Below are 11,558 nucleotides of genomic sequence, written 5' to 3' on the forward strand. Positions count from 1 at the left end.
GAAAGCAAATGTTCTCCTTTTGTGACAATGGTCTCTCCATTTTCTGAAGCAGCAGAGATTCCTCTGGAGGAAGAGACAAGAAAGGTGCTTGGAGGGAAACATAACCTCCCTGCCAATCTTGAACCTTTCTTGCACCTCACACTAAGCCCAAGCTAAGTGGTAGGGAAAAGCCTTGCTATGCTGGGTGGCGTGATTCTCTCTCAGAATATTTCTCACCTCGGTGGATTCACAGCCATTGCAAGGACCTCTGATTTTGGAAAGGCTCATACTTAAATGCATTTAGTGAAAAGTCCTGGTGCTTCATATGTTGAGGGCTTCTCCATGCAGACTGTGTCCGCACCCCTGCCATGGGATCTGATCCAGTTCTGAGCAGCACCAAAACAGTCTCCCTGAGCTCCTGCTGTGGTGCTGCCACCTGACCACTTTGCAGATGGCCTGTTGCTGGATGACTGTTACTGACCTCTCCTGTCCAGGAACAACTTCCAATATTCCAGGTCTATAACTCTGATTATCTTATAGAAGAGATGTTCAGGGACTCATTCCTTTGACTCTTTCTTGAAAGAACAGACATACTTATTTTTAACCAGCTGTAAAAAGCCCACAGCTATTTAAATTCCAGCCATGACTTGAACCTTGCATTTTGCTTATGATGAAAGCTGCTGCATCACAGGGAAACAGCACTCAATGAAGCTGCCTAAACCATTTTTGAATTAAAAAGCAAGACCAGTACCATGTTCACACATTTCAAATTGACTAACCTCATTCTGAAAACCCTTAGGGATGTGGAAAATAATTTTTCCACACTTGTTTACCTTTAACATCACTTAAAAAAAAATTAATGTTTGTCTCAAATCTTTTGTGTTGCATTTCAAACCCTTTCCTAGCTGTAAGATGAGGGGATGAGCATATAGCTAAAGTCATGTTTTGACTGAAGTGACCCTTAACATGTGATCTCCAAAGCACTGAATTTGTAGGTCTTGTTCAAAGATGCTCTCCGAGATTAGGGTTTTGATCCTCTCCCACCACTGATGCTTACCCCCGTTTCCCCCCCCACCCTCTCCCCTATGTGGTTTCTTGTTTATTTCGAGAGAAAAACCACAGAGCAAAGCAAAGGCAGGAAATAACATGGTAAGTAACAGGATGTGGAAGAGGGGGTCTCATGGCCCATTTGGGGCAGGAAAGGACACACCACTAGTTCCATGACGCCAGTGCTGAGATCTGGGTCACCTTTTGATGCTCCCCTACATCTTACCGCAGAAACCTCTTCCTCTGTAAAGTAGAGTGCAAAACAGGGGTTGGTGGAGGGGGGGACAGTGCTGGTGTGGCACGTGGCAGGGAGGAGCATGTGAAAAAGGACAGCAGCCGTTAGACCACAAACCAAAGTAGAATGAGGTTAAGACGCCCTCCCTTCCTGCCCCCTCACTGTAGCCTTATCTTGGGTGTGTGTGGGGGAGTTGTTCTGGGTACAACAGGAAAGACTGAGCTATGCATAGCACAGAAGGGGAGAAAAAAATAATTGAAGGGGGGAGGGATGGCGGCAGCAGGGGAAGATCTTAGAAGCATGTAAGATTTCTGAATGTGCTGATACATCTCGGCACCCTCTTCTACAGGCAGTGACTCAATGCAGGAAAATCCTTCCACTTCTGACCCAAAATACAAAGGAGGAACATGGGGGAGAACAGAATCTTCTCATATTGGCAGAGAAGATAGCACCATGGTCCACCTACACCCTCCCCTGTGCCAGCTCCTGCCCCCTAATACCTACCCATGGGTAGGACATAAATTTGTATCTTTTCTCAGGGTCTTGTTGGAGAAAAAACCCTGCCCTGTGCTTCTCATTCCTCACTAAACATAGCCCTGTACACGAAGCAACTTCTTGCCCTTTTCTACATAGTGCACAGGGACCTCTATTATCGTCTTTCTAAGGAGCAGAGTTGTACAGACGTACAGATTTGTTGAAGCTCATTCAGGCATGGGAGTAGCTCTAATAGGGCTTGAAATCTTGGGCTTAGTTTATGGTAACTGGAGGCACTGAAAAACACTAAAATTCAGAGGAAAAAAAAAAAAAGAAAAAAAGAAAAAAAGAAACCCCACAGAACAAGGCTTCTCTCTACAACGCCATGTAGTGGCCACAGGAGGGCCCCAGCCTCAAGCTCTCCCTGAAGCCAAAGCATGGGTAGACCAATGCAGAGACCCCACAGGGAGGCACTCGTGGCTTGCAAACAGCAGCAGCAGCTTCAGCGAACGGGAGACCCTGTGCATGTTCCTCCTCCTGTGAACTCGTCGGCTCTGTCTGCCACAGGCCTGTTTCAGAGAGGGCTCTTCTTATAGGAAAAGGAGCCCAGTGGCTCATTTACAGTTCCTACATGCTTTTGAGTCTTCTCTCTGATCCCCAGCACCCTAATATCAGCACAGAGTTGGTGTCATCATCGTAAATAAGCCAGGCCTAATGCCTGGAGGGATGTGGGTCAGAGCTGGCATGAATTGTTCCTACCAGACCCAGACAACACCCTTCAAGATAGTAAGGACCCTGCTTCCTCATACCTGAGGACTATTCAGGACTATTTGGAGGCCCATATGCCACGCTTCTACGGTTTTAATGGCTGCAGCACAGCTGGAAATGCAGATGGAAAAAGGTGGTAAACAGGTGCCATAATCCAATGCTGAGGTTTTGAAGCTATTGAACCCCATGTTTTAACTCCTGGATGCCAGCAGTCAAGCATTCCTTTGTAACACAGCCTTAGTGTATGTTTTTGTTACTCAGTGTTTCAGCTGCTGACCAACCAAGACAAGCATGAAGCAGCATCAGTACAAGGACAAAGTCTCAAGCCTGAAGGTAACCCAGGTTAATTCTTCATCAAATGATCAGGAAGTAATAGCTACAGCTAACATCCTACCCTGGGCCTATAATTTGATCATTGCAGGGCTCTAATTTCCCTCAGGACTAAAAAGCAATTGGCTTCAACCAGATGCTAGCTGAGGCTTGAGAAGGCAATGCTCAAGGGCTAAAGCCATTGAGATTAAGCATTTCACAATATCTTAAAAGAGTAAAGATTTTCACGGTTTAATCTGAGGAAAACCTTCTCCATTGAGCCAGGACAGCTCAAGTGCAGCTGTCCCAGACACTGACACTGGAAGCCCCTTCCAACATCCTTGGGTTTATCAGCAATTCAGGTTGCAGAAAAACTAACTCTGTCTTAGGGTGGGTATATTACTACCAAGCCTTAGTGAGCGTGTAAGCCCAGCGGGCACATCCAGCTGTGCCCCATGTGATGCTGAGGGATATGGGAGGGCCCATGGGAATCGTAGAAGGGTTGAGAAGGCCCTTAAAGATCATCTAGTTTCAACCCCTCTGCTCAGGGTCACCAAGATGGATACAGGTGGGGATGGCTGAATGACACCCCCAGCTTCCTTCCGTTCATGATCTCTAACCACAGTCTAAACAAAGCTTTCTGAAGCTTTGAAGCCTGGGGTTGTGTTGGCAACACACTTTCCAAAAGATAAAGGGAAGATGACATCAGTGTTTCCATTACAACTTGCTTCCAGTTTCCCCCAGAAACTGGGGCACAAAATAAAAGCCTGGAGGGTAGAGAGGGAGAAGGGGAGAGAGAGAAGGAAGGAAAATCAGGGAGTCATGACTGAGAGGGAACTTGGGCATATGAAGAAACTCTGTATTTGTCTTCAGCAAGGAAAAGTGTGCAGTACTATGAAGGGCTTTATTGAAAGAAAGGATTACAGTAACTGCAATGAGGCAGTAGACCCTTCCATAGGACAGTCTGTAGAAAAAGACTTTACTTCCCGCTGCCCTTTCTTCACCATGGAAGCAGTAACAAGTCTGATGGGGAACAACAGTTCCCTACGACAGGTTTTAACATCAGAACCCCAGAGGAATTCGAGACCTGTAAAAAGAGAAAGATAACATGAAGAATGCATCTGCAAAGGGAGAGAAAAAGCATCACAAGCTCCAAAGAACTTGTGGATCTTAGCAACTGTAACAATAGAACATGCTGTGCACTTTCCAGCATCAAACTCTCCCTTAACTGTTTTCTCTCATCTGCTGAGAAACTTCAGACTTGGACACCAGCCATACTATGGCCTCCAAATAGGACAACCATCAGGGACAGAGACCAGGAGTCCCAGTCCCTAGAGACCCTCCTTCAAGAAATAAAGGTGTATTTCTCATATAAAAGAGAAATACGGGTAGACTTCTGTGACACACCTAGCTAAGCTGCTTTTTAAATGTGGAAAGCCAAAAAATAAATTCACAAGATCAAAAGGCAGTAAATTCTTGCCCTATAGCACTGTAGAGAAAAACAGCTTAACTTTTCTTGTCCTGGAGAAAGCTAGGAGCTAGACTTCTGGTTTCACTATCTTTCTAGTTTTTTTCCCTACTCTATAAAAATAGAGAAATCATGTGTGCTGGTGTTGCCCCTTCTGTGGCCCCTTGGATCAGTACCTTACAGTCTCTTCTAGAGTTCAGCCAACAAAATTAATAACGACAAGATGCAGGATGGTGTTGGCAAAGAGGAAATCGGCGAATGCCCGCTCTGGTGAAATGCCTTGGAACTCGCCTTTGTTCTGGGGGTTGATCTGGATCCGGAGGCAAACTGCATAGTAGAGAGAAAATGAGAGATCAGAGATCACAAAGAGAAGCCATGATGGGAAGCATAGCGTTGCTGGGGCAGTCCACCTCAGTTCAGGTCACTGTTCCACCAGTGTACAAGAAAAGTCAACTCTGTCTTTCTTATGAGACAAGATCACTGCCAGGGGATTTGCATAGGGCTGATGCGCAGTCAGCTCTCGCACAACACTACTGGGGGTCCAAACGAGACCTGAGTGGAACAGGCTTGTAACAGGATGGGACAGGCACAAAAATGGGCAAGCAACACTCTACTGGGTGCACTGGGAAGGGCTCCAGGGAAGAAAGGTGTTTTTTAGGGTGCATTATGGGAGAGCAACATCTTTAAGCAGTCATTGCTAGGGTTTTCGTTCACCATAGGAACGGTTGCTACAGAAAGACATCAAAACAAGAGAGCAGCCCTGCACAGAGGGACTTGGGGATTCTGATGGACAAAAACCTCAACATGAGCCAGCAGTGCACACTTACAGCCCAAGAGGCCAACTGCATCCTGGGCTGCATCACAGGAGTGGCCAACAGGTTGAGGGAGGTGATTGTCCCCCTCTACTCTGCCCTCATGAGGCCCCACTTGGAATCTTGAATTCAGGTTTGGGGCCCTGAAAACGAGAAGGATGTGGACCTGTTAAAGCAGGTCCAGAGGAGGACCATAATGATGATCAGAGGGCAGGAGCACCTCTCCTATAAAGGCTGCAAGAGCTGGAGATGTTCAGCTTGCACAGGAGAAGGCTCTGGGAAGACCTCCCTGTAGCTTTTAAGTACTTAAAAGGTGATTATATAAAAAAGATGGAGAACAACTTTTTGCTTATGCAGATAGGACAAGGAGGGAATTGTTTTAAACTAAAAGAGGGGAAATTTAGATTAGGCGTTAGGATGGAATTCTTCATTCAGAAGAATTCACTCAGGGTCGTGAGGCACTGGAACAGATTGCCCAGAGATGCTGTGGATGCCCCATCCCTGGAGGTGTTCAGCGCCAGACTGGATGAGGCCCTGGACAAACTCATCTAGTGGGTGACATCCCTGTCCATGGCAAGGGGGAGTGAAACTAGATGATCATAAAGGTCCCTTCCAACCCACTCCATTCTATGATTCTGTGCTACAAGATGGTAAAAGGAAGATTCCCCGATCAACACGGAGAAGCAGGGACACCCTGTGGCTGATGAGGAGCTGGGCCTTGTGGTGCACACGGGCAAAACCATGCAGGCTCACCATCTGCTGAAGAGCATCCACCTGTGGTGCATGGTGAGCCCACCAGGCCTGGCCCACTGGAAGAGGTCACAGCTGAGGGTCCTCTCAAAGCGATGCAGCAGCGACAGGCGGACAAGCCTGGAGATTACCGGGAGCAGAGCTGTGTGCTTTAAGATTAAGGCACCCATGGCTGCTAGGCAGCATAGAGCTCTGCAGTTTTCAGATTGCTCAGAACATTTTATTGTTGCTATAGCAACTTGTGGTTTCCAGAAATAATTGCTAGAAAAATACCAAGTAGCAGGACTCACTGGCTGCCAGGGGAGGCTCAGGGGCTGCCGCTGAGGCTCCCTGGGCTGCCGGGGGTCATTTGGGGATCTCAAGGGGCTGCTGCAGTTAATAAAAGAGATTTGACTATTTCTGAGGGAACTCTGGTCGCCACTGGGTTTGCCACGTTGCTTGGGGCTCTCAGATTGCCAAAGAACCTTAAAACATCACCACGGCAGGCAAGCAGAATCACAGAATTGTAGGGGTTGGAAGGGACCTTAGGAGAACACTGGGTCCAACCCCCCTGCAAAAGCAGGTTCCCTAGAGCAGGTCACCCAGGTAGGCATCCAGATGTGCCCTGAATATCTCCAGAGAAGGAGACTCCACAACCTCCCTGGACAGCCTGTTCCAGTGCACCGTCACCCTCACAGTGAAGAAGTTCTTTCGCATGCTGGTGCGGAACTTCCTGTGCTCCACTTTGTGACCACTGCCCCTTGTCCTGTCCCCACAAACCACCGAAAGCAGCTGCCAAGGGGTTGCCCTGGCTGCCAGGGGAAACCGCGCAGGGGCCGAGGCGAGCGCGGGCCCGCACTGACCGCCGAGGATGAAGCTGCCGACGGCGGAGATGAAGCCGCTGAGGAAGGAGTTGAAGGGGAAGGTGCCGACGCCGAGGCAGTAGCCGAACTGGAGCGCGCCGGTGAGCAGCACGTAGAGCAGGTAGGCGTCCAGCACCTTGAGGCGACTCGGCGTGCCGCTGCCGTACTCGGCCAGGAAGCGCCGCACCACGGAGCCCACCGAGCCCGCGGCCCCCGCGCCGCCCGCGCCCGACCCCGCCGCTCCCGACATGTTGAGGTGCGGAGCGAGCTGAGCTGGCCGGAAGCAGCGCTTGGAAACGTATCCGGGGCGCGGCTGAGAAGCGCAGGCGTGTGACCCCCCTGAAGGCTCGGTTCTGCCCAGGGAAGGGCGGAAGCGAGGTGTCAGCAGAAGCTGCACGCATGCGCGCCGGAACGTGCGGTAGGGGCGGGGGGGGGGGGGGGGGGGGGGGGGGGGGGGGGTTGTTCTCAGCTGGCGCATGCGCCGAAGCTTTATTGCGCCCAACGCCCTGGAGGTCTCCAGGCGCCAATGAGAGCCGAGGAGTATTTTAATATTATTATTAATAATAATAAAGGCAAGCCCTTAGAGAGCACACCCGGGGGAGCAAGCACACGAGCCATATGAGAGCAAGTGCCCAAAGACTCAGGCTACGAGAGCGATGCGTTGGCGTAGCTGACGTGACACAAATACACTTGGCAGAAGGCAGGGGCTTCCTGCGTGCCCCGCTTCTGCTGCGGCAGCCCCTTAGTACAGCTGTCAGAGCAGCCCTGCGTGGGAGTGTCAGGGAAGCTGGAATGATTTAAACAGCAGCAAGACTTGGGCAGGAAAGTTCTGTTTCTGGACTCTTAAAAAGCTGAGTTTTTTTTTTTTTTTTTTTTTTTTTTTTTCCTCCGAACTAAAAGAAGCTGTCTTGTTTTGCTCTTATTTCAGGCTCTCTCCATTCTTGCAGTTCCTTCTATTGTTCCAGAAAGAAAAGCATAACCTAAAAAAAGCCCAACCCCGAGACCCAGACATTTAATCTAAACTGTTAAAAACTAAACTAAATTAAACTAAACTACTAAAATAAACTGTTGCAAGGTCGTCAATAGAGAGCAGAGGTTTCTTTACCAGTCCAACCTTAAATTACCACGTTACAGCCTATTTATCCTTTCTCCCAAGAATCCCCCTTTTCCTCGTGAATTCCTTTGATAAGAAGACTGCCCGTGTCCTTATTTCAAGTGCCCCAACACAAAGCCCATCAAAGAACTGAAGAAATGATAGAAGTGAGCAGGAAGACCAGCAGCAGGTATCTCCACCACCTATGCAGTCTGTGCCACCAAAGACACAAGCTATGATACTGCTCCTGCCCTATCAACTCCTCAGCCACAAGTGAGCTCACAAGTACTGACTCAAGCTATGTGTATATGTTTTGGTTTAGTTATCAATTTGGCTTATTATTTTTATTATTTGTAGGATGATCTGTAGTTGTTAAAGAAAGTATCATCTCCTTGTAGCCTGGCTCCCATGGTCATCACCCCTTTTTATAACAGGAATGTAATAATAAAGTTTGTTGAGATTGTATTTCTGGTGATCTGAATATGTAAACACCAAAAGTGCTGGTGGCCCAAGTACAAATAAAATTGTAATTGTAACTGGAGGTAAGTGCTGACATTTGTCATCCATAAGAATCATAGAACCATTAGGGTTGGAAAAGACCTCCAAGATCATCTGGTCCAACCATCCCTCTACCACCAGTATCACTCACTAAGCCATGTCCCTAAGCACCACATCCAACCTTTCCTTAAACACTCCCAGGGACGGTGACTCCACCATCTCCCTGTGCAACCCGTTCCAGTGCCTGACTACTCTTTCTGACAGGAAAAGTCTCCTCATTTCCAACCTAAACCTCCCCTGGTGCAACTTGAGGCCATTCCATGTAGTCCTATCACTAGGTATCTGAGAGAAGAGGCTGACCCCCAGCTCCACAACACTTCCCTTTAGGTAATTGTAGAGAGCAATAAGGTCTTCCCTGAGATCCTCTTCTCCAGACTAAACAACCCCAGTTCCCTCAGCCACTCCTCATAGGATTTGTGTTCCAGACCCTTCACCAGCTTCGTAGCCCTTCTCTGAACATGCACCAGGGCTTCGATGTCCTTCATGTAGTGAGGGGCCCAAAACTGAACACAGTACTCGAGGTGCAGACTCACCAGAGCAGAGTACAGGGGGAGGATCACCTCCCTTGTCCTGCTGGCTGGGGTGATTCCTGATACAAGCCAGGATGTCATTGGCCTTCTTGGCCACCTGGGCACAATGCTGGCACACGTTCAGATGAGCATGGACCAACACCCCCAGATCCTTTTCCTCTGCACAGCTTTCCAGCCATTCTGTTCCAGGACCGTAGCATTGCATGGGGTTGTTGTGACCAAAGTGCAGGACCTGGCACTTAGATGTGTTGAACCTCATCCCATTGGCCTCTGCCCATCAACCCATCCTGCCCAGGTCCTTCTGCAGGGCCTTCTTACCCTCTGGCAGAATGACACTTCTCCCCCAGCTTGGTGTCATTTGAAAACTTGCTGAGGGTGCACTCAATTCCCCTGTCCAAATGATGAATTAAGATATTAAAGAGGATGGGCTCCAACACTGACCCCTGGAGAACACCACTGGTGATCAGTCACCAGCTGGATTTCACTCCATTCACCACCACTCTCTGGGCCTGTCCAGTTTTTAACCCAGCAAAGAGTGTACCTGTCCAAGCCATGGTCTGTCAGCTTCCCCAGGAGAATACTGTGGCAGACCATGTCAAAGGCTTTGCTGAAGTCTAGGTAGACTATGTCAACAGCCTTTCTCTCATCCACTAGGGGGGACACCCTGTCATAGAAGGAGATGAGGTTGGTCAGGCAGGACTTTCCTTTCATGAATCCATACTGACTCGGCCTGATCCCCTGGTTGTCCCATATATGCTGTGGAATTGCATTCAAGATGACCTGTTCCACCACCTTTCCGGGCACCGAGGTAAGGCTGACAGGCCTGTAGTTTCCTAGGTCCTCCTTATGAACCTTCTTTTACATGGTGTCACATTAGCAAGTCTCCAGTCATCTGGGACCTCTCTGGATGACCATGACTTCTGATAGATGATGGAAAGAGTCCCAGCAATCACATCCGCCAACTCCCTCAGCACCCTCAGGTGGATCCCAACTGGCCCCATGGACTTGTGACAGTCCAGGTGGAGCACCAGGTCTCTAACTGTTTAAAAAGACAGGGATCTCCTGGAAAGAGTCCAGTGGATGGCCACAAAGATGATTCAAGGCCTGGAGCATCTTTCCTATGAGGAAAAGCTGAGAGACCTGGGTTTGTTTAGTCTTGAGACAAGAAGATGGAGAGGGGATCTTAATAATGTTTATAAATACCTGAAGTGTGGGAGACAGAGGGATTTGGCCAACCTTTTTCAGTGGTTTTTGAGTACAGGACAAGGGGAAATTGCCAACAAAATGGATCACCGGAAGTTCTGCACCAACATGTGAAAGAACTTCTTCACAGTGAGGGTGATGGAGCACTGGAACAGGCTGCCCAGGGAGGTTGTGGAGTCTCCTTCTCTGGAGATATTCAAGGCCCGTCTGGACACCTACCTGGGCAGCCTGCTCTAGGGAACCTGCTTTTGCAGGGGGGTTGGACCTGATGATCCCTTAAGAGGTCCCTTCCAACCCCTACAATTCTGTGATTCTGTGTGATTCTGTAACTGTTTCCAACTGAACCATGGTGGGGGGGGTTCTTCTGCTCCTCGTCCCATACTTCCAGGTCAGGATGCTGAGTACCCGGAGGAGAAGTAGACTAACTAGTGAAATCCTTCTCTGTGAACAGTTGGTCTAGCAGGGGAAACCCATCTTTTAGGCTCGCTAACCAGCTGAGTCAGGAAGCTATCTTCCATGCTCCCCAGGAACCTTCTAAACTGCTTCCTCAGGGCGGTATTGTATTTCCAGCGTATGTCCATGAAGTTAAAGTACCCCATGAGAACAAGTGCTGGTGATTGCGCGACTTTTGCCAGCTGCTTATAGAACACCTCATCTGTCTCTTCATCCTTGTTTGGCAGACCCCCACCAGGATGTCCGCCCTATTGGCCATCCCCCTGATCCTTATCCATAGAAGTTATTTACAAAGAAAAAAGATCTAAAGAAGTTATATACAAAGAAAAAGAGATATCAAAGTCTGTAAAGATAACCAAATCCAATGACTAGGATATGTAAAGACAGCAAACAAGCTTTAAAGCAGAAAGTTACTGATGTTACCAGTCCAAAAGGATTCAGCTCTCGTTAGGGCAAATATAAATCTACCTTCTAACCTAGATGTATTTAAAGAACCAAACAGGAAGAATATCTCAAAAAAACAAATAAACGAAAAAGCACCCCCCCCACCAAAAAAAACAACAACAACAAAAAAACCCAACCAAACAAAAAAAAAACACAACATACAAACAACACACTATGTTAACTTGTCTATATGTTACATCACAGTGATTATTACACATTGTTATGATCTCTTTATCAGAGAGTGTATTGGAAGAACAAGGGGTAGTGGCTTTAAGGTAAAAGAGGGTAGGTTCGGGTTAGATAGAAGGAAGAAATTCTTCTGCCCTACACTGGGCAGCTGGGTGGGAATCTGATTGTTAGCCAAGGCTAACCCACCAGAACCGAGTGGAAAGAACACACAGGCAAAACCAAGTGCAGGTATTGGAGGGCTAGAAGACCCTTTCTGTGTTGGAATGTCTGGGTTTCTAATAGAAAAAGGTACTATGTAACATGTATGAAACGTAAACCATTTGAATTCAGAGTCTTTAATTCAGTTACACAATGCTGATGCATCTGGGCAACAATTCAGTCACTTGGAGGGTCTACTCCAGCTC

The 11,558-nt window shown here is 48.1% G+C and overlaps 1 protein-coding gene across 1 annotated transcript; it reads right to left on the reverse strand.

Annotated features, from left to right (window-relative positions):
- Positions 1-3,655: 3,655 nt before the first annotated feature.
- DAD1 (defender against cell death 1) lies at positions 3,656-6,985 on the reverse strand. The gene is made up of 3 exons (XM_035347782.1): positions 6,685-6,985; positions 4,457-4,607; positions 3,656-3,899 (listed from the first exon to the last, which is right to left on the reverse strand). Exons 1-2 carry the CDS (start codon positions 6,932-6,934, stop codon positions 4,477-4,479), a joined length of 381 nt encoding a protein of 126 aa, XP_035203673.1. The 5' UTR covers positions 6,935-6,985; the 3' UTR covers positions 3,656-3,899; positions 4,457-4,476.
- Between the last annotated feature and the right edge of the window lie 4,573 nt (positions 6,986-11,558).

The sequence above is a fragment of the Oxyura jamaicensis genome, chromosome 27 (assembly GCF_011077185.1).
Source record: "Oxyura jamaicensis isolate SHBP4307 breed ruddy duck chromosome 27, BPBGC_Ojam_1.0, whole genome shotgun sequence".
In the NCBI taxonomy this organism is placed as follows: Eukaryota; Metazoa; Chordata; class Aves; order Anseriformes; family Anatidae; genus Oxyura; species Oxyura jamaicensis.

Bases quoted from the DNA above. Each gene is read 5' to 3' on its own strand.
- DAD1 (XM_035347782.1), bottom strand. From the start codon at position 6,934: ATGTCGGGAGCGGCGGGGTCGGGCGCGGGCGGCGCGGGGGCCGCGGGC. The intron at 4,608-6,684 runs GTCAGTGCGGGC...TCTACTATGCAG, and splicing joins CGGCAGCTTCATCCTCGGCG to TTTGCCTCCGGATCCAGATC.